The 27,553-nt window shown below is 40.6% G+C and overlaps 1 protein-coding gene across 2 annotated transcripts; it reads right to left on the reverse strand.

Moving 5' to 3' along the window:
- Nucleotides 1–1,166: 1,166 nt before the first annotated feature.
- Nucleotides 1,167–25,867, reverse strand: LOC117756627 (alcohol dehydrogenase 1-like). Of its 2 annotated transcripts, XM_034577225.1 has the most exons (10): nucleotides 25,734–25,867; nucleotides 24,655–24,756; nucleotides 24,315–24,456; nucleotides 23,658–23,745; nucleotides 22,674–22,893; nucleotides 22,005–22,265; nucleotides 21,673–21,805; nucleotides 20,083–20,221; nucleotides 19,972–20,001; nucleotides 1,167–1,185 (listed from the first exon to the last, which is right to left on the reverse strand). In XM_034577225.1, coding segments are annotated over exons 1-10 (1,134 nt in total). In that variant the 5' UTR covers nucleotides 25,752–25,867; the 3' UTR covers nucleotides 1,167–1,184. The 2 variants fall into 2 exon arrangements, with proteins under 2 accessions (XP_034433116.1, XP_034433115.1); XM_034577224.1 differs by lacking the exon at nucleotides 1,167–1,185 and having other exon boundaries at nucleotides 19,877–20,001; nucleotides 25,734–25,866.
- Nucleotides 25,868–27,553: the final 1,686 nt, after the last annotated feature.

Consider the following 27,553-nt stretch of genomic DNA (forward strand, 5'->3'; position numbering starts at 1 on the left):
TATACATGGATTCTGCTAATTGAGATGGGTTCCATTAATGGCTATGACATGTTTCATTTGTTGCAGGGATCTCTTCTTGGGTAAACATCTGCCTTTACTGATTTTACTATATATCTATATCTATATCTATCTATATATATTTATGTGTGAGGTCCTATGTCAAGGAAAGTTAAAGTTCTGAATGCGCATGATTTTTTCCATCAAGATCCATGACGTGTTCTTTGAGAAATCAACGAAAATGTTGAAAAATGTCTTGATATTGCAGAAAGTGATGAAAATTTTATGGAGTTGAACCAAAATTTAATGGGCTCCTTCCTCCTTCATACTGCATCCTCCCATCAAGTTTCGTGGTAATCCACCCACGGGTTTTTACATAATCCTGCTAGCTATCGTACAAACAAACATGGATGAAAACATAACCTCCTTGGTAAAGATATGGCACAAATTGAAGGAAAGGTGCAGATTACATGTGGCTTTAAGATATGGACCCAAATCTCATGCAAATGAGAACAAGGCTCGAACAGGATTGATGTAATGTCCATTCTAAACCTGTTTGCTTTGGAAAGGGCTTTTTGCTTGGCTTGTGGTAAGGCTGTTCCGAAACTGTAATAGTGACCTGCAGTAATTGAGCAGCGGAAAGTAAAGACCAGCTGCAGGACTCGGTCCACAGAACCCAGAAACTGCACCAGCACTGCTGCACAAAGAGCTGTTCACTATGCGTTCAAATTACCCCAAATTCCACAGCATACTTTCTTCGGGCCCTAACAATACAAATTCCAGTGTACAGCCGAGAAGATGAACGGTTCTTGAGATAGGAGTTCAACAAACGGACAGACTTCTGAATCGTTAGACAGATGCTGCACATTATTACCTCGGGCCAAGGAGGCTTATTTCATTTTGTCTGTCTGAATCAGAGCTAACACTTTTTAACTGACATTTTAAATGTAACACAGCATTCAGAGACATTGTTACTCTGACACACAGCACAAACAAAGCAGAAGACAACAAAGCCTGTCTGTTCATCTTTGCAGATGGTTTTTACAGTGTCAATCTGTGTGGAATCCGATACTTCAATACTGTTAAAAGATCATTTTATTGTGTTTATTATTTGTATGAATAATATGTGGAAATTCTACATAATATGGTAAATTACTGAATTACCTGAAAGCAACACAGTGGTCTTATGGTGCGGTCACATGTGATGGAAACGAATATTGCAGGTCAGAGTTCATCAAAGTTGAACTCCACGTAAAGCCACGCTTGGATTTGCCTCGCCACAGGAATCTAAGGTTTTATTTGGGAGACAAAGAGAAATTCACATATGTGTGACAGGGCTCTTAATGTGGAGAAATACTCTACACTGCACCTATAAATCTTCTGCTGGCAGTGCTTCATCGGTTCAGTGGCGTCATTGACCTTGGTCACAGTTATTTTGTGAGTGATAAACTCATCCAGCTACAGCTTCTTGTCCAGGTGGGCTCAGGTACATCCACCTTCCCAACTAGATAAAGAATTGTAGAATGTAATTTAGTTTCCAGAGATTCATGTGTCCGTGGTAGGATTCATATGAGTTTCACCTCTTATCAGAGAGTCCTTTCATGTGTCGAGAAATCAGCTGAGTCTGACTGCAAATTCACACGTCTGTCCAGGATACGTTCACGCTGACACCATTCACATGGGACGCAGGAGTCTAAGACACTGTGCAAGCTGAGGAGAATCAGTGCAGTGTCTTGGCACGACCTGAGGAAATGTGGGTTATGTAACTAAATAAACGACACTCACCTCTCCTTCACTAACTGCTGGAAGAGAGCAAGTGATCTGAGCCACGGTTCTTCACCTGCAGGTCCCGTGGGGGTCACAGTTATATAAGTAATATACTGCAGAGAATGATGCAGACCAATCACGTCCCTTTTCTTTGCATCCTCCCTAATATTTTTACCATATTAAGAATCCCTGGCTTAGAACACAGGTTATTATGTAATAGTTACATGAATGTGTTGACCAGATGAAATCAAATACCACAAGTTCTTTCCAGAGAGTAGGCCACTCCTCCATTATCTCAGCCACAACTTGACTGATAGTGTTATCATGAACCCTGTTGTTCACAGAGTCGTGCCGAACACCTTCAGGCCTCCTCAAACTTCACTGAATCAATGTCAGTTGTTAAAATTCTGTTGGCAGCCTTGCAGCCGATGGCTTCAGCTAAACTCACAGCTCCCAGGCCAAACACAACACACATGGAGCCTGATTCCACGTAAATCTGTTGTGTTTAGTCAGTGTGTCTCTTAATGTTTGAGGGTTTTGTGTCCCGTAAAGAGTGAGAATTCCCTTTCAGAGCAGGAAATCATCACAGAAAACATCTTTCTTTTGTTTTCTTTTCTGTTGTTTCAATCTAATACATGTATCAGAAGTGAAACATGCACAGCAGAGCAGTATTAACTCTCTACATATATAGTGCAAATCCCACAGCTGAGGAGACAGCGTGTGCCCAGGGTCCGTGCATGACGTACAGACAATGATTTTCAAATAAATTCTACTCAAACCTTTAGAATGGTGTAAATAAAGGCTAAGGCAGGCTTCAAAGTGTCATTTTCACATTGACATTTCATCACAGTTAATAACATACAACATATCAATAGTGAGCTTTAGGGCTGATGGATACCTTGTTTGGATTAATGAGAAACAGAACACCAATAGTGTAATGTCATTACCTTGTAGGCTTCTTAGTCATCCACAGTGTAAAACCCAAAGCACTTCAACGGATGCTTCAATCCAATTTGTAAAGATTTGCTCATTAGTGGCTGCTGCCATCGTGTCATCCCCACCAAGGAGGTTATGTTGATTGTCTGTCTGCAGGATTACTGAAAACCTACTGAACAGATTTTTTTAAATGAAATATTGTGGAAGGATGGAGAAAGACCCCTTACATTTTGGAGCAGTTGTGGATAGATGGCGAGATAGAGCAATAGCCTTGGCAAAATCAGCCCCCTTGTTTCCTGATGGTTCTATAGAACGTATTATAAATCAGCCTGTTGTTCTTGAATTACCAGGATAGCTGTTTTCAAGATTTACCCAGAGGCTGCTGCAGAGAACGGTTAAAGAAACATTACTGTGGACAGTTCATCCCATAAACCCTGTTTATAGGTGATGAAACAAAGTTGTGTATGTCTTTTGTCAGCTACAACTTCTACTGCTACTGATATTGATCTGGGACATGTCTCACCTTGAAGCAGACCTCACTGGGGTTGGGGTACCTCTCTCATCAGTCATTAAAGGCCAGTTGGGCTCCCAGTCCACTGTTGCCTTACACTCGAGGATCGATAGAAGGCAGTGACACTAGCATGAAGGTACCAAGCATGAGGTATGAGAAATATTACAGCTACGGAAACCACTACTGGAGAGGGGCTACCAAACTCCTTCCTAAAACATAGACATCTTTTCACATTCACCGTAAAAGGCAACAAGCTACATTAGCAAGAACCAGGATATAATGTTACATCCTTTGTGCAACGTTCATCACAACCTCTGTGTCAAATAGAATTATCTTATGAAGGAAACAAATTGATTTATATTGCATATTTTGCCTATATTGCAGATATTCTAAACCTTCCTGTTTGGAATGGGCTGTTTGCTTGACCTGTGTTAGTGCTCCAAGTGACTTCAGAATTATTGTCATTAGTGAGTCCCCCTCAAACAGTTCTACAATATGCTGTTACTTTTTATTGTTTGTGTGCTGAGCTTTTTATAAACTCTAAATAAAAGTCTATGGAGCAGAGTGAAGTTAGAAAACTATGTGTTCATCCTATCTGCAAATATTTTATGGTCAGTGTTTTTCATAAAATGAAACAGAATTTGCTTTGTCACTGAAGGATTTACTTAACTGCTTTTCTTTATTCATAGGTTGTATTTCAGCTATTTCAGAGGTTTGTTAAGCAGCTGACACATGATTCAGACCGTAGTTTACAACTTTTTAAGATAAAAGCTTTTTTAATTCAGCTCAGTGTAAAGCATTCCAGCAACGAAGGGAAAGTTGGGCTGTTACTTTTAAGACAACTTGGTGATTCTGTGAATGTTGTTGCCATAACGGAGATCAGCACCAGTGACACCCACGAATGTCTGTGTCAGCCCGTGAAATCAAAATAATCAAATAATCTAAATGATCTGGTGGGATTGATATTAACGACCGCAGGCCAACCACTGCTGTAGTTCATCCAAGGACGTAGAAGAAGACAACTTGGTCCGGAGACTGAGGGCAGGCAGACTGCCCCGCCACCTCTGACTGATGCAGAGCACCAGTCACCTGTTTGTTCAATTTAAACTAATTACTTAATAAAACTGTTAATATTCAAGGTATTTCATGTCCAATTCACACCAAACTCGGCACTGCTCTTCCTCGGACACAAACCATAGACATGTCAAGTGTGGAGTTGATTAGATAAATGGTTTACAACAGTGGTCACCAGCCTTTTCGAGCCCAAGATCACTTTTTAATTCCAAACTTAAGCCGAGATCTACCATTACATTACATTTCATTTAGGTGACACTTTTATCCAAAGCGACTTACAATAAGTGCATCAACCATGAGGGTACAAACCCAGAACAACAAGAATCAAGAAAGTACAATTTCTTCAAAAAAGCAAAACTACAAAGTGCTATAAGTAAGTGCCATTTAAGTGCTACTAAATTGTTAGTTTAAACTTTTATTCAAGGTATAGTCGGAAGAGGTGTGTTTTTAGTTTGCGGCGGAAGATGTGTAGACTTTCTGTCCTGATGTCATTGTGGAGCTCATTCCACCATTTAGGAGCCAGGACAGCAAACAGTCGTGATTTTGTTGATATCTTCCTAAAAACCCACTTAGGAGGGTCATACTTATTATTTTTTGCAATTTCTGTTCAAGGCTGAATGTACAAGAAATAAATATACACAAAGAAAGGCAGTTGTGGAAATTTTTCTATTCAATGCACAATATTCAAATTAATATCAATTCATATTTACAATGCAAAATATGTAGCTTCTCAGTTCCACAACATGTTCTGCACTGCAGCACAATATTTTTAAATATAGGCTTTGATTTGAATATGGCCACAAATATGATTATTGCCCTGTATGAAAGAAGTCCCTTTTGATCAAATAAATACCAGTACTACACAGTATGAAGCCGTGCATCTTCCGCTCCAGCAAATATTTCACAATAAAAAAAACTTTTTAAACAAGGGAATGGATTCCATCAACAGAAACGCTCGAGTGCTTTTATTTTGAAAAGGCATACAGAAAGTGTTGCAACCATTTGTTTGTGACATAAATTCATCAGATAAACATTAAAAATCAGTTTAAAAATCAGTTGAAAGATCATCTTCTCTGTTTATTCTGCTGTGAACCACAATGTTAATCTCTCTATGACACAAATGTATTTACATCACTTCCCGAACCCGTTTCAAAGTAAAAGCACTCCAGCGTTTCAGCTTCTGAATCCACTCATTTGTTCCAACGGGGCTTTGATTGTTACCGACAGACCGAAAGATGCGCATCTTCATACCGTAGAGTCCTGACATTTACTCTAATACATGAACCAACTTGTTCTTGAAGGAAATGCAGAAGATAAACCTGCAGCTCCGCCGCCAGTAGCGGACACACAGCGCGTGTGAAAAACAGACAACCGACACACAGCTGATCTGCGGCGCGACGACAGCCAGTGAGTCCAGAGAGTTGGGGGATCGACAGTGAAGACTGGGAGATCGACCGGTAGATCGCGATCGACGGGTTGGCGACCACTGGTTTACAAGATAGACGTTTCACATACAGACATTTATAAATTAGTCAACTGTCAACTGTGTAAAAATGTACAACAGAACAGAGATATTTCTCTGAGGCAGCTGGGAAAAGAGAGAGAGTAAGCTTTCCTCAAGCTGAGTTATTACATAACAGTAACATATGTTATTGCACTAAAGGTTAGAAAAAAATGTACCTACATATCTGTAAATTGATATTGACCTATTAAAATGCTATACATGAAGGCAGCCATACACCTATAGTTACATTGCTTTTTGATGTTTTGCTGGATTCTTTCGTATTTTGAGTGTGTATGTAATTCACATGCTTGAGTGTTTGAAATATGCAGATATATTGCAAACACTCAAGCAGATTATACTTTCCTCAACCAGCTGAGGCCAGTTTTTGCTGCAAAGAGAAAACAAACCAGAGAGGACTGAAGCCACAGGGCAGGTATGGGGAGGAAACCACAGCAGCTCCTCGACTGTATGGTACCCTTTTGACCCGAGGTTTATTGCTGCAGTATAAAACAGTTTGGCAAACATTGAAATTGGCAGGGACTGCAGCTATGCTATGAGATCCCAGTTACCCAGATGTAGATGTGGAGACTGAAATAAACGAGCAGCAACCTAGCCACCATAAATGTTCAAATCATCAGCAACATACTCTAAGTTGATGAGCAGATTTATGCAATGCTTGTTCTGTACGTCTTCAGTCCGACAGTATTAAAGCACACATTTTAAATACTGTTGCTAAGTAGTTAACTATAGAAAATGTTCACAACCCACCCTCCAGGCTGCACATGTCCAATGAGACAGAAGGTCCAACAATTCCTAAATACAAAGTGTGCCTAGGATGTGCGAGCACTAAGCCAAGAGTCATTACCGCCCAAAACAGGTGGTGAAACCTCAGAGGGAGAATTTGTGAAGGAGCCTTGTTGCTGCTACAGAACTGTAAGAACCAGTCCAATTGTTCCAAGCCTCCTCAGGCATCTGAATTCGTTTTTTTTCGTTATTTTTTTTAATGACAAAGGAAAAATGAACATATATGGCGTATACATATACACATATACATAAGCACTTTAGTAGCACTTATACTTTAGTAGCACTTATACGGCCCATACTTAACGCACTTTGTAGTTTGGCTTTCTTGAAGAAAATTGTACTTTCTTGATTCTTGTTGTTCTGGGTTTGTGCCCTCATGGTTGAATGCACTTATTGTAAGTCTCTTTGGATAAAAGCGTCAGCTAAATGAAATGTAATTAACATAACCACTACCCTGAATACAGAGAGGGTGGGATCATATTGTGATGGAAATCTGGAAATACAAGAGGCTGGAAACACCAAAGTTATCCACGTGTATTTTAATAGGGGCTTTCTGCAGAAAGGATCAACACAGAGAGTCACAAGGATCTCAGAGTGAAGATGCAGGACACTCAAATGCAAGCATCTTATATAGGAGGACTAAGGCTGTCTCTCAGAACCAGTTAAGACTGGTTCTGTAGGCGCAGGAGAGAGAAGAATCTAAACACAAACAACTGATTTACATTTGTTTCCTAAGGAGATAAGCAGACATACATTCCGTTCTTTGGAGGGTAAATAAGTGGCAAAAGGGTCTGGCAGTTTTCAGGTCATCAACATTTCAGACCATAAAACAGCTCAGGTCATAAAGCATTTAGACAGGGCTGCAAAAGTTACTCTTCAACTATAAAATAGGTTTCAACCACACTTAGTTAATTTTTCCAGTACATTTCCCTCCTTTTTGTCATTTATGACAACATAAGAGAACTACTGTAAAAAATCAAATACATCAATTCACAAGGATTCAAAATGCATCATCATCAGCACTGTAGTGCAAAGCAAACTGCCATTGTTGTGGACACAGGTATGGTCTTAAAAAAAAAAAAAAAAGAGTAAGGACTGATAAGAGCAGACTAAACAGCCAATACAACATCACATTCTTCATCACTATCAAAAGGGTTCTGGGGAGGGAACCAGTCAAGGAGGGGAAACACATCTCTGGGCTCATTAGCAAGGTCATCATGGGACAGTTGCATATATGCACCAACGTGGCCGGTCACCGTATCACCAACCCACCTATACATAAGGGCCTTCATGCATGTAAGGGTGCATGAACAAAAGCACAATATAATGCCAAAAGTAAGTAGTACAGGAATTAACAGTTGAACTAGCATCGCACCCCAGGGGCCAAGTTTGTCAACCAGCCATCTGTTGAATGAAAATCCTGCAGAGTCAGAGGGGTTAAAAGCATCTCATAATCTTCTCTAGTGAATCGATTACAGAGGTGAGGTTGTCAGAGTTATCAGGGATCAACGTTACACAAGTATCTTTAGTAAAATTTAGAGTGGCACAAAGGCCACCTGTTTTGGCCAGAATATAATCAAGTGCCATTTCATGCTTCAAGAGTGTTAGACGATGTGATTTGTCATTTGAAGAAAGATACTTGAAACCCCTAATTGTTTCGTTTGCGAACATGGATAAAGAATAAGTCATGTTGTCTATGTGGTCAGCTAAAAATGTGACACCATACCATGGTAAAAGGCTGATTCCCCACTTCTCGCCAAGGGAAATTCGCCAATGATATGACTCTATCGTGGTAAATTGTGCCATGTCACGTTTAAATCTAGAATTGGAGGATTTTGTGGCCATAACAATAATATTGGAGATTGAGATATTCACTAGGGCACATCAACCTGACCAATATTTAGGCAAATAAGGATATAGTGAGCCTTTCCCACATTGCCATGCAAAATTTGTGAGCACGGAGCTACCGTTGTAATTGATTACCCTTCCATTTGAGGAGATACCTTTATCATACAAATAAATGTCACAAGAAGCATTTCCTAGGGATTGGCCTGTAGAAACTTGGCAATAACACATCTTGTAATGTCGTGACCGTAGATCTAATTGGAGTGTCATAGGGTATGCGGATACATTTACTGGCTTATCATTAAAAAAGGTGGATCTCGCGGAACAAACTAAAGAGACGCAGCTGGCATTCCCCATAAAGCCCATGGAGGCTACAGTAGTCAACCAAAGTGTGAGTGTAAAGGTGCAGTGTCGGGAAGCCATACGTGCGAATAGAAGTGTGGCATGTTCATACGAGCAAATACTCTCTGTAGCTTCTAAGGAAAACAAATCATCATATCGCACAGGATGCCTGAAACCCAACAAAACAGACTGGCCTGGGAGATTGGCTTGAACGGTCCAAAGAAGAAATCCGTACCAAGAGTTATCAGTCAGTGGGATATCACTGTCATCAGTCCAGCTCCAAGGTTCCCAGGGGGTTCTTACAAACAATTCTCTTTTCTTAACATTAGTGGTGAGCTTGTCATTATCAAGATTACAGAACATGAGCCAAATAATAGGAAAAACAAATATTACAGTCATCAATAAAAGAACAGTTCCTCTACTGCCACTCAGGCCCAACTGACTGAAGGGATGCCATGAAGGTCGGCGTTCATCGTCGTCTTCTCGGCGGTATGTGTATCATGTGATTCCCCGAAGCAACTCTTACCAACAGCTGTGCTGGTCAACGCTGCCCCTCTTCACTGATCCTATGTTTTAAACATTCAGTGTGGGTGCAGCAGGTGGATGGTCTGGTTCTGGGACTCTCTTGCAGTGACTGGCATGAATCCACGTTGTCCTTTCAGCGACCTTCACTGCTGTGTGGGTTGTTAACAGGATCTGGAACGGTCCTGTCCAGCGTCTGTGTCGCCAACTTTTCCGCCTTAGGTCTTTCACTACCACCCAGTCGCCGGGCTTCAGGTTATGAAGTGGTCCAGTCGCCGGGGTAGGGAGTGCGTCTTTAACCCCATCTGTGTATGTGCAGCTGTTTTTCCTCCAATGTGCACGCTCATCCGCTGTTGCTCTAAGTTGGAGTTCCTGCAGGTCAGCCGTGGGGGTGGTTGGGTCGACCTGAAAGAGAATGTGTGAAGCAGATAGTGGCTGGCGAGCAGCTGCTTTCGCTGCTGCATCCGCCCTGGCATTTCCTTGTGATACTGGGTCATTATTAGAAGTGTGAGCATCACATTTACATACTGCAACCTGTTTGGGGAGGAGGATAGCATCAAGCATCTGATACACTAGAGCATGATATACAATTGGTTTGTCTCTGTTTCCAAATCGTGAAAAATCATGTACTACACCACATGCATATCTACTGTCTATGTAGATATTCACCCCTTTCCCCTTAGCCAGCCAGATCAGTGAGCTCTGCTGCTTGTGCAGACAGAGAAGCAGGGAGTGGTCGTGCAATCAATGTATCATGTGCTGTTACCACAGAGAAACCAACTTGATTTGCTCCTGTGTCTGAACTGCGAGATGCTGATCCACAAACAGTTCAAAGTCTGGATTCTTCAAAGGTGTTTCCTGTAAATCTGGTCTGGGGAAACAAACTTCAGTTATTGTTACTACACAGTTGTTGTTCACCATCTCCTTCTGTTGGAAGAAGAGTAGCTGGGTTTAGAACATTACAGCTTTTCACAGTGATGTTAAGCATTTCCAACAGAACAGCATGTTATAGATAGCATCCTAGACACAGCATTTGGGATCAGCAGGGTGAGTGGGGAGTATCCTACTAAATCCTTGGATGCCATGACAGTCTTATCTGAAGCTGCTACAGCTCTAAGACAAGTAAGGAGGCCTGTATCAACAGGATCAAGTTTCGTTGAGAAAAATGCCACAGGTCTCTGTTTGCCCCCATGGTCTGGGAGTAGCACTGATGTCATGTAGCCCCCTTTCTCGTCAACTGCCTGTGTGAAAGGTCGGTCAGGGTTGGGTAGTCCTAAAGTCGGGGTCGTTTGTAAGGTCAGTTTCAAGTCAGTGAAAGCTTTCTCTGCGTCATCAGTCCATGTCAACTCACTATATGCTTGTAGGCCTTGCCCGTGTGCGATTGCGCTGAGGGGCTCCTCGAGGACAGCATAGTTAGGAATAAATTATCTGCAAATAAGAACACATTCCCAGGAATGACATCACTTGTTTCTTTGTAACAAGTTTAGGAATATTTTAAATTACTAATACTCTCTCAGGGGAGAGGGATTTGCCCTCTGCTGTGATCACATGCCCTAAAAATTAAACTTAAGAGAGCCACAGTATCATTTTCACATTGTTCTTTAGTTAGAGCACAAATCATTAAATCATCAACATATTGTAAAAGTGCACTTCCTGGTGTTATCTCTAATGATCTTAAACTTTCCTTTAGTGCCTGGTTGTAAATGGTCAGTGATTCACAATAGCCTTGACGAAGGCATGTGAATGAATAACTTTCTCTGTTAGACGCAAACCAGTATTGGCTGTCTTTATTAATTCGAACGCTGAAAAATGCATTTGCCAGATCAACAACAGAGAACCATTTACTATCCCGCAGAACTTGCTAAAGGATTGTCTAAGAATTTGGAACAGACGGAGCGCATTGTTGTACTGCGGCGTTGACAACTTACAAATCTCGGATGAATCGCAAATCATCAGGTTGTGATTCATCAAAAATATGCTTGACCGGAAAAATCGAAGTGTGCAATAGTGAATCCTTGCAAGGAACAATTACACCTGCCCTCAATAGAGAGTTGAAAACTGGTGTAATACCATCGATGGCTTTCTGTTTCAGTGGATATTTGTCAGATCATGGTGTGATAACCACAGGTTCCATGTTTTAAATTAAACCCACTTCATGATTACCTTGAGCCCTTGAAATGTTGTTTGCATAATGTAAATATACATATGCATATTGGGCATCTATATGTGTGTCTGGTACCAGTTAAACAGTCCTGAATCTGTGAACAACAGATGTAAATCATTTTCTAAACATTTTCAAAAATGAATTATACCATAGGATCTGATGTCTTTTCCCAAACGTCAGCATTGACACATTTTTTTTTTTTTTTTTATCCACGGCCCCAAGTCTTGCCATTCATCATTTTTGTGTTTTGACAGCAAGACATGTGAGTGTGAATCAGGAACGTCAAAAAAGGAAAGCATCCTCTGAATATCTGCGAAGGGACTGAGAGGGTGACTTATTTTCTGGTTTGAGTAAAATTACAGAAACAGCACATCTATGTTCATTCCAGAACATGCAACTTAGCGTTAAATTCTCTTTCACACAACTTTCTTCACAACTTTCTCTAAACCATCTTTTTTTTTTTTTTTTTAAAAACATGCATCTCTCCCTTCATGTTTGAGTGCAGTGCAGTGTAAATCTTCTGGATGCATACACGTGGTGTCTGTTCTTAGTGTGACTGAATGTGCCTTATCCACTAGATCTGTGTTGATTGATGTGACAACAGATGAACAGAGCTTCCATTCATACACATATAACAGTGAAGCAACATTACACTTAATGCACGTGTAAATCTGTGGTGGATCCAGATCAGCCGTTCGGATCACTATGACTCCTGAAACTATAAAAATATCCAAAAGACACAATATACAAGGTTCAGACCTGGGATACACTTTTAGCCGTGTGAAAACAAATGTGTCCCGGTCACAATGCAGAACCACCTGCTCAGTTGCCATCCTCAGACAGTTTTTACACACACACGCAAACAATGGACAAATCTGTTTAGTGTGATTGGCTAAAAAACTATTTGATCTTCTTGAGCAGAAATGACGTACGTGTTTATTTGCACTAGTTCATCTTCTAAACATTACTGTTTGGAATGGATAGTTCTCTTGGTCTGTGTTAGTGCTCCGCAGCAAGTTCCGAATTAATCCGTTATTTGTGAGTCCTCCTAATAGACCTACATGTACTGTAACTTTTTTATTGTTTGGGTCCTGGACATTGTCTGCAGAGCATTTTATCAGTGTCTGGTGCAGAATGAAGTTAGAAAACTTTGTGTCCATTCTACCGTGTTCATCTGCAATGATGTTTTTCATAAAATGTACCTAAATTGTCTTTATTACTGTTTACGTGTGTGGTTTATACATATACATGTATATGTTTGAATGATTATATTTGAATGATGTTATTCCTGATGGGGCACTTCAGACTCACTCACTGCTGTAGGTTATCAGAGGACGTAGAATAAGACATGTTCAAGTCAGTCCACACAGTAACTGTTAACCCCTTAGAGATGAATAGTTGGAAAGGAATGTATTCCACATTCATACAGATGTTTGTGCTGACAGGTTCAGACACGTTCAGGATATACAAAGTAGTGTTAGCAGACAAGCTTAGAGCTGTACACTTGTAATCGGACACTAGGTCTGAATACAGTATGGTGTCAGTCTTTCCAAAAGCACATACATGAGTACTCAAGTGTAAGGAATGTCCAATGAGTATTTATCTGTACACGTGTCTTAATACTGGATGTTTCTCACCTTGATGCGGACCTCGTCGGCCTGGGGTGGGGCTACCTCTATCTCCTCAATCACCAAAGGCTTTCAGGCCACTGCTGCCTTGCATTTGATGACCTAGAGGACAGTGACCCCGCATAAACTACCCAGCAAATACGCACAGCCTGTCTTAGCCTGTCTATATATAAATATATATATATCATGAGAATATTATTTAGTATAATATTATATATACACATCACCAGTATATTTTACCTTTCTATACCAGTGAAAGTAGTAATTAGGGCCCGAGCACCTACGGTGGGAGGCCCTATTGTATTTTGAAGGATTTGTATTTCCGATTTGGGGCTTTTTCAGGGCCTAGACATGCTCAAATTCATACCAAAGTTTACAGGAAATTCAAAACCCCAAAAAGTAATTGTATTCTAGAGTAATTTGAAATGGGCGTGACAAAATGGCTCAACAGCGCCATCTAAGGAAAAGCCCCTCAGTTAGCTTTCACCGATCTTCACAAAAATCGTAGCCCAGGTGTATCATGACCAGACAAACAAAAAAGTCTAGAGGTGCAATTGGAAGAACGCAACAGGAAGCCCGCCATTTTGGCCATATTCCACATTTTTACTTTGACCAACTTGTCGTAGGGCTTTCATCAGATCATCTTCATATTGAGATGAGTGTCATCTCAACAAGATGGAGATATAAACTACCTCGAATTTAAATTTTTCCTCACACGGTGTGACCGTGGCGTGGCGTCAAAGTTTGATTACACGCCATCAAAACACGAGGTTGTGTATCTCAGACATACATGGTCCAATCGAGTCCAAACTAGACATGTAAGACAAGATTCCCGGCCTGATGACATCTACACAGAAATTATTAATTAAAATCACAGCGCCCCCTGGTGGCAAGAGGAAATGTCTTGTTTTTGGAACGTCTTACACTTGGAGGTATTCCTCCTCATCCACTGCCCAAAGCCATGTCAAACTGTGTCAAATGGGTCTCAAGACATTGATAATGAAGGCATAAGATTACTGTGACTTTTCGTCAAACTCCATAATAGTGGCGTGGCGTCAAAGTTCATCAACTCGCTGTGACACACGAAATTGCTATAACTTCGGTGTTTGAGGTTCAACCTCCCTCAAACTACATTTGTGTAGCAACAGCCCCCCCGCAGACATTCATATGGTTTTAAGGAATGGGCGTGGCAAAATAACTGACTAGCGCCCCCTAAAGGGCAGCCCCGGCACTACGATTGGCCGACATCTACAAAAATGTGTCTTTTCATGGCAAACAAAAAGTCTCTTGGATAGATATGCTAGACCAAACAGGAAGACCGCCATTTTGGCTTTGGTGGCCTTTTTCTACAATTTTACTTTGATGTACTTGTCGTATGGCTTTCATTAGATCAACTTCATATTGAGGTGAGTGTCATCTGCAACAAGATGGAGATATAAACTACCTCGGTATGCACAATTTCATCACACAGTGTGACCGTGGCGTAGAATTTTGATGATTCGCCAAAAAAGAGGGATTTATTATAACTCCTCTGTGCATTGTTCTTTCAGCCTCAAACCTCATTCACACATTCAGTCCCGCCCTGATCAGATCCATGTGTCAATATTGACTCATCATTACAGCGCCACCTGCTGGCTACAGGAAGTGACATGTTTTATACTTTGATGAACTGCTCCTGGCTGCTTTACAATAAACAGCTCAAAAGAGCTCAGTCAAGTCATTGGACCATGGTCAGAATTGTGACATTTCCTCAAACCGTGTAAACATTGAGGTGCGGCGAAGGATCATCCTTCGCCAAAGGACACGATGTTGTCATAACTCCACTGTGCATAGTCCTATCACCACCAAACTTCTGTCTCCTGATCAGAGTCCAAGCCTGAACAGCTCCATGTGTCAATATTTCCTCAACATCATAGCGCCACCTACTGATTCGCCATGAAACAGTAAGTACTTTGTAAATCCACTCTGCATTATCCAACCGCCTCCCAAATTCAGACCTATCCTCACAATCCTGACCTAAACAGCTCCATATATTAATATTAATTCAGGGTCATAGCGCCACCTACTAATCAGTGTGAAAATTAAATTGTTGTAACATTGTCCAATTGAAACAAAATTGCTAATACTACATCAGAGCCCCTACTTGAACAGATCTATTAGTCTGTATGTAATAATATTGATGGCGCCACCTACTGGCAACAGGAACTAAGCTTTGTTTTACAACTATCATTAAATTTACATACAATTTCCACCATGTGATCTGCAATTGATCGCGTGGACCGTAATGAGCAATTAGCAGGCAAGGATCGGCATCGCGTGACGGACGCAGGAAGTGAAGCATTTATCCTTGCCGCAGTGCGCAAAACGCATGCAACGCAGAGACGTGCGCTTGGTCATTGATCGCTCTCTCCACTAACCGCAACAGGCTTCAAAATGCATGTGCTCGGGCCCGTTAGTGCTACAACGTAGCCCTAGTTCTAAGATGATTTCAATTAAATAATTCATGCATCAGCAAAGAGAACGACATTAAAACACTGCACATGAGAGCACTACAGTTTACACCCATCCAATTAAACAGCTTCTGAATTATCACATACACAGAGATAAAATGCACTAAAATTTGAAAACACAATATTCCATAAAGATGTATGAATGTAAGGTTTGTTGCATTGTTTTCTTATGTTTGTTTTCTTGCCTGACTTGACAATACTGTGAAAAATTCATGAAAACATCACAGTTGAACATCAAAGTCCCATATAGAATAATGCACCTACCTTGCCAGCTGTGTCCATTTCTGCAGCAAAGAGTGAGAGAGAAGTTGGTGAAGAGTAAAGACAACTGCAGCCCAGCAAGAGAGACACACTGTACTGGAACTTTAGCTTTTACTTGTTAGCTTGGACTTTGAATGTTGCTGATTCTACATCATTCGTTGTCAATAACTATCAAGACAAATAAGATCCAGCATAATAACAGTTCCTTACACCAAAATCTGGACACCACATGTGAAGAGGTGAGGACAAAAAAAGATGGGTTTCTAATTCATTAGATAAAAAAAACATATATATAATATATAATAATCAGCTTAGCTAAATATGAAACACTCATTATGGAGAGAGTTTAACTCTTAGTTGTAAATAAAATGAAATAGGCTGATGAATGAGAATTTTTACTAAAATGTTTTATAAGAATACTGCAAACCAAAACATTTCCCTTTGATATAGATCATGCAAAAATACATTAAAACAGTGTGTAGGGGATTATAGTATAGATTGAAGGGAGCATATGTTTTTATCTGACCCTTGCCTCCATTGAAACTGTCAGGAGCTTATTATTCTATCGACCAACTAGGGCAGGGGTATTCAACAAAAATTTAAAGAGGTCCAGTTAGAGAAAATGTCTTGAAGCAAAAGTCCAGAAGATCATAATGTCTAACTATTTAGTGTGATATATATTTATGTAGCCTAGTAGTTGTATCAACATCTGCATGTACTCAATACCTGACTGTCAAATCAAATGAATTCAGTACGATTCAAAATCTTTTTGGCAATATTTATTGTCACGTAACATAGAACTTAACATATATGTATGATTGCAGATATGTATAATGTTCTCTCATGAACTAAATAAAAGTGGGGCTGCATTTCAAAATAAGAGAAAATAAATAAAATGTGAAAATTGTGCATGTTCAAATAAAGGGCTTAACTTGAGAAAAATAAAATAAAGGGAGCAAAAGCTTGAATTTCTGTTTCTCTTTTTCTGTTTCACGTCTTGACTCAAAAGTCTCAAGCAATTTTACAGATAATAAATCAACACATCTTAACAATTGAACAGTTTTAGAATCACTTTCTTCCCCTCTTATATCCCACTCCCCCATTTTTTTCGTCTGTTTCTCTCCCTTTCTCCGTCTCACTCCTCTGTTTCTCAACTTTCTCCGTCTCACTCCTCTGTTTCTCTCCCTTTCTTCGTCTAACTCCTCTGTTTCTCAACTTTCTCCGGATCAGTCGTCTGTATCTCTTCCTTTGTTTTCTCTACCTGTATCACCACCTTTCTTGAAGTCCAAGAGCTCTGATTTTACTTTCTCAAATGACAAAGATACATGGCATCGATACACCAAACTCACAGATGGAAGGGTCCCCAGCTCACAGACAAAATGGCCGATGCTTCAAACAAGAGCTTTAAATATGTTTGGGTGAAACCATCCCTTACATAGAAAAGGTAACATGAAAACAACTAAAGCAAACAAGAATATTAATAAAGTGTCTTCATATTAACACATTAAAGAGTACAATAACTCTACAACAAAGGATTAAGGCTAGAGTTAATATTCCTAAGGCATAGGAGAAAAAGAAAATACAAAACAAAACCAATTGCTCCCTTCCCCCATTCCTCCTTCCTACATGGTTTAGTCCAGATTGGCACTACCTGGTGAAGATGTGGCATTCAGGTGAGTGCGTTCATGAGAACCAGCCTCAACCAGGAAGTGAACCTCAAAGAAAACAAGGATTAGAAATCAAGGGAAACAACAACAATGAAACATATATTTAATATCTTAATTTAAACAAATGCATTTATCAACTAAAGTGGGTCCTAATTTAGCTGAAACACAAATAATTGTTTTAGTAAACAAAGAGCTGACCTGACTGGTGAGGGAGTGAGTGCAGCTTCCTCACAGGCCGCCATAATAAGAGCTGCTGAATTCTGTAAAGGGTAAGGAAAGGAGCTTCTATGCTTCCTAACTTATCTCCAGCATAGGAGACACCAGACCGTCCTTTAAGGAAGGAAAGGAGAAAATTCTGCCCCACAATCCTTTGCGGCAGCAGCATTTAAAGCGGTGCAACCTCATATTTCCACCTGGACACACCAACTTAAATATAAAAAACAGAACAGCTGTTTTATTCTCCTGACACCATCCAGAAGTGATGTGAATCATCAAATGATCATCTGAGCTCCTGATTACTTTTCTGTCACATCTGTCCAGTCAGCAACAAGCTGATTGAACTTATAGTTCACAATATCATCGTCAGAACTAAATACTGATTGTAGAATGGACATAATTCTTTTATCTCCACTTACATCAGGTTTTCTCCTCGTATATTCCTCACATTCTAATATTATTTCAATATTAAAATACTGTTTGTTTAATTTTTTTAACATTTAAATCTATGTTGTTGTTTATTTCTGTGAGTAACTGATGGTTAAATGTTGTGTCTTTATAAAATTAAAACATAAAGGAAACTTTATCATAACTGTCAGCGCACGCACAGCACTGTACATTTTGTGCAAATCTGGTATGAATGGAGCGACGCCTGCGAGCTAGTTCAGGCAGCCAACTCGAGCTGCGCTGCTCCAATCATGTGACATACATCATGTGACATACTCTCCACAACCATCTATAATTCACACCCACCTTATCAGGTGGTTTATTTAAGCAGAGAGAAATTTCCCATCATCCCCTTTGCTCACACTGCTGCTGCAGTATTGCTACCAGTTGCTTCAGCCCCTCCACCACCCCAACATCCACCTGTAGGCTCCAACGGGGGGTTACAAGTATTTGCAAATCACTCCCATCATTCCTGTGTAATCATATGGGGGAGTGATTAAGTTGGAGCCTAGGCGTCAAACACTAAACCTGTTCTACTGCTGCAATATACGTTTGAACGTGAGTTGTCTGACTGAAATGAAGTTTTTGTTTTTAAACGCTGAGTGTAGGTGGAGTCGGATTTTCTCTGCACAGTGGTTCTCCTTTCCTAAGTCCTTACGTCTTCTCCTTCACATCTTTCCTTGACCTCATGACGTATTCCATTAGGGTCAAGTAATAGGGGTTAGGAAAGGAGATTATATGGACTTTCCGAAAGCAGCCAGTGTTTCTCAGTTAACTTTACTTCCTGAAGTGTGTTTCCCTCCAGTGTTGATTGTTTGCCCAGCCTTGTTCACCTGCTGGTCCTGTGCCACCTGCTGCTACTTTGTCATTAGTTCAGTTTGTATTTAAGTCAACTGGTCAGTTCAGTTTTTGTTGAGTCGTCTGCGTTGTCTGTGTCACTGCCTACTTTTTTCCCTGATTCTGCTTTATTGCCTTCTGTGCCTGCCCCTTGTTTATTTTATTTTCAATAAATTCTGTTTCTGTCGGATTGGATCTGCCTCGCTCCTGCATTTGGGTCCACCTGCTCACCACTTCCTGACAAATATGGGTTTTACATACACATTTTGATTGATTGGTAACATGTGTATTGTGTAAAACACAATCACAGGTGCTTTTGCCAGGCTAACACTCCACATAAAGAAATCAGAAGGCACATAAATCATTTTCAAAAATGCATATTAATATATCATATATTATGTCTGTTTTTTCCAACACCAAGGAGGTTATGTATTTGTCTGTTTTACACAGGATTACACAGAAACTATTCAAATGAACTCAAACTTACATGAACTTTTGTGGAGAGGTGGAAATCTAAAATGAAGTTCAGACATAATGCTCTTTCTCACCAAGGTAACCTGAACCAATGTTCAAATATGTACGGTTATTACTTTTCTTGTAGGTAATGATCCTTACATGCATCAGATGTGTAAATGCAAATGTGTTGAGTTTTGAAATGTGTGGCTGGTGAATAGTTGTCTGTTCCTCACGGCAAACATTTACATAACCATAAAAAAGCCATACACATGGGTCATTTTTGATACACAAATTATTTTTATTCAAAATATAATCAAAGAAAAATGGAAAATAAGAAGTTGTGATGATGAGAAACAAGTTATATAGAAATCCATGGAATACCGGAACGTGAAATTGATTAATTGCAAAGAAAAAGAAAAGAAAACTCATTTGGTTCACTTTTGATCAGGGTTAAATTATTTTGGTGCCCCAGGGTGGTCTCATTAAGGAGAAAAACTCACAACTGTCCGGATGCTGTGGAGCAAAATCAAAACAGACACTTGTTAAATTTTCATTTCTGTGACCAGGAGAATATAGAGGAAAGTATAAACATACCATTTGCCATGCTTCATCAGTTCAATGGCGTCATTGATCTGGTCCAAGGTCATCTTGTGAGTGATAAACTCATCCAGCTTCACCTTCTTGTCCATGTAGGCTTTAACCATCTCAGGCACACCATCCTTACTCTTAAATCCTGAGCCACAGAGAACACACACTTAATACATTAAGAACCAATAGAGTCATGTCTGAAAAGTCCAGTGTGGAGGATGTAGGAGAATCTATCGGCAAGAACTGAAAATAATGTAAATAAATGTTTCCATAAGTGTATAATCACCTGGAACTAAGAATCTTACTGTTTTTGTCACTTTAGGATGACATTCTTATACCTATATTAGAAGTGGGTCCTATTTCCGCTGTGCTGCACAGTAGCTCACGCTAGCCAAAGGCTCTAGGGAGGGCCTTTTGGGTTTTTACGTTACTGAGGGCGACCAAAGTCTCACCGACCTACACACTTGAAAGGGGAGTGGGTAGCGAGATGAGGTTTGTTTTGCAATCTGCAATTTCTCACAACTGGCTGCTAGCAACAACAACCACATTACGAAACAACTGTTTGCTTCTAATAAATAGCTTTTAAATAGCTCAAGTGTGTTTGTCTTCAGAGCAGACCAGTGGTTTTTAATCCATGCTGTACTCTGGTTTAAAATGGAGACAACAAACTAGTATTGTCTATATATCTATATATAGGTGGCTGTGGCTGAATGGTAGAGTGGCCGTCCTCCACCCAGAAGGGTGGCGGTTCAATCCTCAGTCTTCCCCATCTGAAGTCTCCTTGGGCAAGATACTGAACCCCTAAATGGCCCCTCATAGATGTTGAATGCACTAATTGTAAGTCGCTTTGGATAAAAGCGTCTGCCAAATGACATGTAGAAATATATGTGGGGTTATTAGCTAGCTATCAGCTGCGTATCCAGGTACTGTACTAGAAACTGCTGCCAAGCATGATTGGCTGAAAAGACATCACGTAAATACAGATGTAATCCATATTTTACTATCCAGATTGCAATTGATGATACGAAGTGTCACCGAATTATCGTTGTTGATCATACATTGTACAGAGGGCAAACTTATCGTACATCTGGCAACACTGATAGACCCCGGCTCACCTTTCACCAGCCATCTTGCACCTATTTTTCTACTGCATAGATTCACAAGTTTTATTAGAAGGCCATCCTCCAAGCAGTAACTTACTTCTTTAAAAGGCATTAGCAGCTACGAGAGCTGTCATCAATAAATACAAGAACTGCCTTTGGTTGCCAGTTGGAAACAAAAGACTGCTGGCCTTACCTGAAACCTGAATGAACTCCCTTACTTTCCATTGTTGCTCCATTTGTTCCCTTCAGCGTTAACAACAGATGGAAACTTGTAAAACACTTATGGGATAAGACTCAAAATGTATTTTCCTATGATCTTAACTAATATTTTCTCTTTGCATTGATGACTCTTATGAATCTATCTCCTTTCATGTACTCGCTCCTCATGTTAGGTAAGGACCACCTTCTTGAGACTGACTACTTGTCCAAAATGACAGTTAAGGTAGTGTTTTAATTAGTGTGGATGGTCATGTCTGACTGAGATGTGTCTCACCTCCAAACAGAGAACCCTTCCAAGTGCGTCCAGCGATAAGCTGAATGGGTCGGACAGCAACGTCATACATGTCTGTCCAGCCAACCAGCACACTGACACCCCAGCCTTTCACACAAGACTCCAAAGCACTTCGCTAGATGGAATAATAGAACAAAGTCAGAGGGCAAGTATCCATGGGGGTTGAAATCCCCCGAGTAGAGATGCTGACAAAATATGGGCTTTCATAAAACTTCAACTTTGCAATGCTTGAGTTAAAGTTCTAAAGAAATACTCTTGAATATAATGATCCTTCCTGATCCAGTAAACATCAAATCTGTATCTCTCTGCCTCACCATGACTGCCACATTCCCAACACATTCCAGAGAGAAGTCCACTCCTCCATCAGTCATCTCAGCAAGAACTTGGCTGATAGGTTTATCTTGATCGTCGGGGTTCACGCAGTCAGTCGCTCCAAACACTTTGGCCTTCTCGAACTTCTCTGGATTGATGTCAACAGCAAAAATCCTCTTGGCTCCAGCAGCTTTGCAGCCCATGACTGCAGCCAACCCCACAGCTCCTAGGCCAAACACAGCACACGTGGAGCCTGGTTCCACCTAATATGGCAAAAACTCTGGTAAACATGGTACTTTAAACAGCACTTCTTGATATTCCATATAATAATTAACACCCGTTAGCGCTGAATACAGTGGAGCCACATTTCATTTTGTATGTCTTGAGCTACTAAGGATTTAATGTCCATTGTGGACTAAAAACAAGCTGTTTTCAGACATGACCTGTGGGTAAAGTACGCAGGATTGGCTACATGCACAATGCAGCAGGAGGTTTTCTGGACAGACGCGTTCACAACAGCTTCAAATTCTCCACATTAGTTAGGCGAGAGAGGGAACAGCCAGGTGCAGCAGAGGCCGGAAGTGACGTATAGCCTCTGAATCAGACATTCACATTCACACATGCAGGATCTGCGGAGTTCAGTGCATGTCTGAAAGCAGCTATAGACACACCTTAGCAGTATTAACTGCTGCTCCAAATCCTGTGCAGACTCCACATCCAAGGAGACAGACTTTGTCCAGAGGGGCAGCAGGGTCGATCTTAGCCACAGCCACCTGGTTCACCACAGTGTACTCTGAGAAGGTGCTGGTTCCCATGAACTGCAGAATCTTCTTCCCCTTACAGGTAAACCTGGAGTCTTGACCTGCCATCACGGCATGACGACCATTAGCCCTGAACAGAGAAATTGTGAAGATGTAAATACAATCACAGACCAAATTTGCACAAATATCTGTAAAACAAGCTAAATGCAAACAAATGAAATGTTCTGTATCATTAATGTATATTTCATTTCTGTCATTTAACAATAACCTGTAACTTATATTTTTGTATCAGCTGAGCAAGGGGGCATTGCTCAGGCAGCTCATGGCAGTTAAAAAGGGGAGTGAGCAGGCGGAGCAGGGAGTTTGTGGGGAATAAATGAAAGTGTAATGACTTGATCTGTGTTTATTTAAAGGTTCAGTGTGTACGATTTAGGTGAAAGGAATCTGTTGGCATAAATTGAACATAAAATAATCATAGTGATGTTTTCACTACTGTGTTTCATCTAAATTGTACAAATTGTTGTTTTCTTTACCCAAGAATGGGCCCTTTATATTTAAATACATTATATTTACATTGGGAGCGGTTCCTCTCTACGGAGGAAGCCATTTTTTTTACAGTAGCCCAGACTGGACAAATTTTTATTTATTTATTTTTAGAGTTTTTATGACAACTGAAGGCTACCACAGGTTATTTCATGTTTGGAAGGGGAGGGTGAGGTGAGAGGTATTCAGTTGCAAAATGCAACTTCACCACTAGATGTCACTAAATTCTACACACTGAACCTTTTTGTTCTCTCTCACCAATAACACTTATAATATTGAAGAGTATGACACGGGTCTGTACCTTGATATAAACCGGATGAGTAAAACATGAGGAGAAAAGGATAAGCTCACCATCCCTTTTCACACTGGTTGGTCTTGGGACTCTTACAAAAGCGACATTCCCTACACTGGGATATGAATAGAGGAATCACCTTGTCTCCTGAAATTCACAAAACAAATGAATTTGTGAATTGGTTCCAAATGGCTTTTTGGAGTTTATTGTTGACTTTTGGATTAAAGCAGACATCTGTAACAAACACAACTCACACTTAATTAACTCACAAGTTTTGATCAACAATTTAATCTTATATATATATATAACCGCCAGTGGTAAAAAGCTAATGTGATGCTATAAACTAAATACACCACTGTCACATAACTTCAGCATCACCACTAACAGTCCAATATGGGATTGGGTGCCTGTGTCGATGCAAAAACATGTAATTACCACGATGGTATTTATACGACATCTTTTGCCTCCTGCATGCTCTTCCCAGCTGCCACCCCTCCCCTGAACGCTGCGGACAATCTCCTGCTGCGTTCTTCATATGTGAAAGGCAAAATGTCCAGAAAATCTGGTCTGGCTGGAGTTCATGTTTGAAAACGGCTTTAAATGCAACTTATTTCTGGGGTTTATAACTCATTGCTCTAGCACTCTATATGCTTTGATCTAATTATTGCTACCAATAAGTCGGGGAAAGAAACTCGATTACGCATGCTTCAACTCACCTGGCTGGAATTCAGTCACTCCAGGCCCTACGCTCTCAACAGTACCCGCTCCCTCATGTCCAAGGACGATTGGGAAGCCATCTTTATTCATGCCCTCAAACAAGTGGTAAAGGTCCGTGTGGCAAACCCCGGTTGCCAAAATCTGCACAAAAGAAAATATTCACAAAAGGCAATTGAAATATAATGAAACAGTTATTCTGAACACTAAGGAATTTTGAAGGTGGTGTCTCTTAAAGGACACAAATACAAAGGAATGGATTAAACTGTGTGTTTATCTGCATTGCCTCCAGGGTCAAGGAGCATATATCTGAACATTATTTGAAAAAAGAACGTTTCTCACCTTGATGCGGACCTCGTCTGCCTGGGGCGGGGCTACCTCTATCTCCTCAATCACCATAGGCTTGTTGGGCTCCCAGGCCACTGCTGCCTTGCACCTGATGACCTAGAGGACAGTGACCCCGCATGAAATACCTGGCATGAAATGTCACACTCCTGCATGCTGTCCCAGGTAAACTTCACTTGGATGGGTTCCTGGAAAAGTGCCAAAGGGCAATTTCCTAAAACCCCTCAAGCTTCGAACCCAGCATTTGATCAATTTCAAGTCTCTTTTCATTTTATTCTGTCAATGTATAGTTGAACAGTGGATACAATCTTATTCTGTGTGATTTCCAGTCAAACACCTGAAGGTGTCACTGTTTTATATCACTATGCACTTTTTGGATTAGGTTATCACAGTAGAGTGGAGTGGTGTCAATGCCTCTGACACAGCAGCTGTTGCAGAGTTATAGTTACATAGATTTTATTTGAATACTACATTTATTAGTATCATTGATAATAATAATGTATTATAGACAATGTTTCATAATGTTATAATCAAATAAATGTAGGCTGGGTACATTTAGTATTGCAGAGTAAATTATTAATTTTTTTGGTTCAAAGTGGTAGCAATGAGTCCTTGAACTCTTACACCCCCGCTCAGATGTGCCAATATCCACAGTTGTGTAAAACTGTCTGGAAAGTTTCAGACTGTGTGCCAAGTCAAATATGAACGAGATATTTCACTGACGCAGAGGGCACAGAAATAACTAATTCTGATTTAATTTAAATTTTTACTAAGACTATTATAAATGAATAAAAATAAACATTCTAAGCTGATAATTCACATATCTTCAAAGAGAATCACATTAAAACTCTGCACATGAAAGCACTGCAACTGTTTACACCCATCGACACGACAGCACATTATCTTAATGATCCCCGAAGAATCACATTATATTAAAGTAAAATATATTTATGTGAGTTCTGTTGCATTATTTTCAAATGTTTGTGATCTTACCTATCTGACTTTACCACACTGTGAAGAATTCATTCAAACAACAAACTTGTACATGATAGTTCCATATAGAATAATGCACCTACCTTGCCAGCTGTGGCCATTTCTGCAGCAAAGAGTGAGAGAGAAGTTGATGGACAGTTAAGACAACTGCAGCCCAGCAAGAGAGACACACTGCACTGGACTTAAGCTATATAAGGCTTCAATGAGAAGCAGTTACGTAATCATTCAGATGGGCTGGGACTTAGAATGTAGTTGATTCTATTGGTTCTATGTTTTTCTGAAATTAAGGACATAATGTTTCAAAAAGGTTTATGATGATTATAAAAATAAATCTAGGTCAGATTTCAGCTGTACGGTAGATTCCCTCATATGCTCGTATGGTTCGGGCCAGGCTAGTGACTTTTAATTTACATTAGAGGAGATAAACACACTTTTTAAACTTATTACACCTTGTCACATATTATCAAGATTCTTTATATTCTATTTTTGTGTGGGTGCTACAACCCAATGCCACCACTTCAACAAGTGGAAAATTCAAAGTTTGCCATGCTGAGTAATGCTTAAGCAGTGAAGAGCAGTGCTGGGGGTGGCAGTAGTACATGAACCAACTTGTTCTTGAAGGAAATGCTGGGAGTCCTAAGGCCCCACCCCCTGCACACATGAAGGGCTGAGGTAGCCAATCAGGCTGCAGACTGAGACTTAGCGGACACACAGCGCGTGTGAAAAACAGACAACCGACAAACAGCTGATCTGCGGCGCGACGACAGCCAGTGAGTCCAGAGAGTTGGGGGATCGACCGTGAAGACTGGGAGATTGACCGGTAGATCGCGATCGACGGGTTGGCGACCACTGCCCTAGATGAACCATGCAGAGGGACAAGGCAGCTCCAGACGTTATGTCATGTTTCTCTGACACTCAGGCCCCAAGATGAAAACAAAAACATATTGCAGTAATGTTTGTGCAGAACCAGTTTCAAACTATTCAGAGAGGCCAACCCAGATCTCAATGGGTCCTAGGTGTCTCAGACCACTAATCATCTTTGAGAGAGCAGCCTCTCTGCTTGATATGGTATACAGGGTGTAAAATGGAAGATTTAATATAGGCCTATTGTTGCTGAGGATCAAACAGACTAAAATTGGATTGAACTTCTTCAATATAGGTTTCACAAGAGCAGAGTTGAAGGCCTCAGGGAAAAAAATATTTTCTGGACAGAAGTTTGGGGAGAAAGAGTAGAGAAGGGATCAGGTCAAGACAGCAGGGCGATGGTTTGTTTGGAGTAAAAAGTTCTGGGGTTAAAGAAAGTTGCATTTTCTGATGGTTTCCTGGCTCTCAAAAGGTTGGAATCAGGGGTTTTCTGACCGTTTCCAATGGTAATCTGAACCTGAGAGAGAAGCACAATATCTCCACCCTCAGGGACTGGGCTGGTCTCAGGACGGCCACCAGCCATATCAAAAATGAGGTCCTTAAGCAAAACAAAAATTCCAAGACAGACTGGAGCATGAATTTAGCAATATCGACATCAAACCAGCCTCTGAGATGGTGAAAACCCAGAATGGACGTGGACCAAGACTCAGAATCAACATCACCGGACACAGAACTCCCCATCTCCACCAAGCTGAACACCTGTTTCCAACTCGGGACTTCACTGCAACTCCAAAGAGCTGCCACAATACCCACCCTCTGGAAAACTGCAACAATAATCCCAGTGCCCAAAACATTCAGACCAACTGAACTTCATTATTACCGCTCCATCCCCCTCACATCCACAATAATGAAGTTCCTGGAGAAACTGCTGCAACAAACCATCCTGCCATATCTCAAACCTCCTAGACCCCCTCCAAGTTGTCTACAAGTCCAAAAGAAGCACAGAGGATGCTGTGGCCTCCCTGCTGCACCTCTCCTC

Source organism: Hippoglossus hippoglossus, chromosome 22 (assembly GCF_009819705.1).
Source record: "Hippoglossus hippoglossus isolate fHipHip1 chromosome 22, fHipHip1.pri, whole genome shotgun sequence".
NCBI classification, from domain to species: domain Eukaryota; kingdom Metazoa; phylum Chordata; class Actinopteri; order Pleuronectiformes; family Pleuronectidae; genus Hippoglossus; species Hippoglossus hippoglossus.

Excerpts from the sequence above, each read along its gene's own strand:
- LOC117756627 (XM_034577225.1), bottom strand. Across the intron at positions 20,222-21,672 it reads GAAGGGTTCTCTGTTTGGAG|GATTTAAGAGTAAGGATGGT; the intron begins GTGAGACACATC and ends TCTGTGGCTCAG. Across the intron at positions 20,002-20,082 it reads CTGATGAAGCATGGCAAATG|CATCCGGACAGTTGTGAGTT; the intron begins GTATGTTTATAC and ends TTTGCTCCACAG.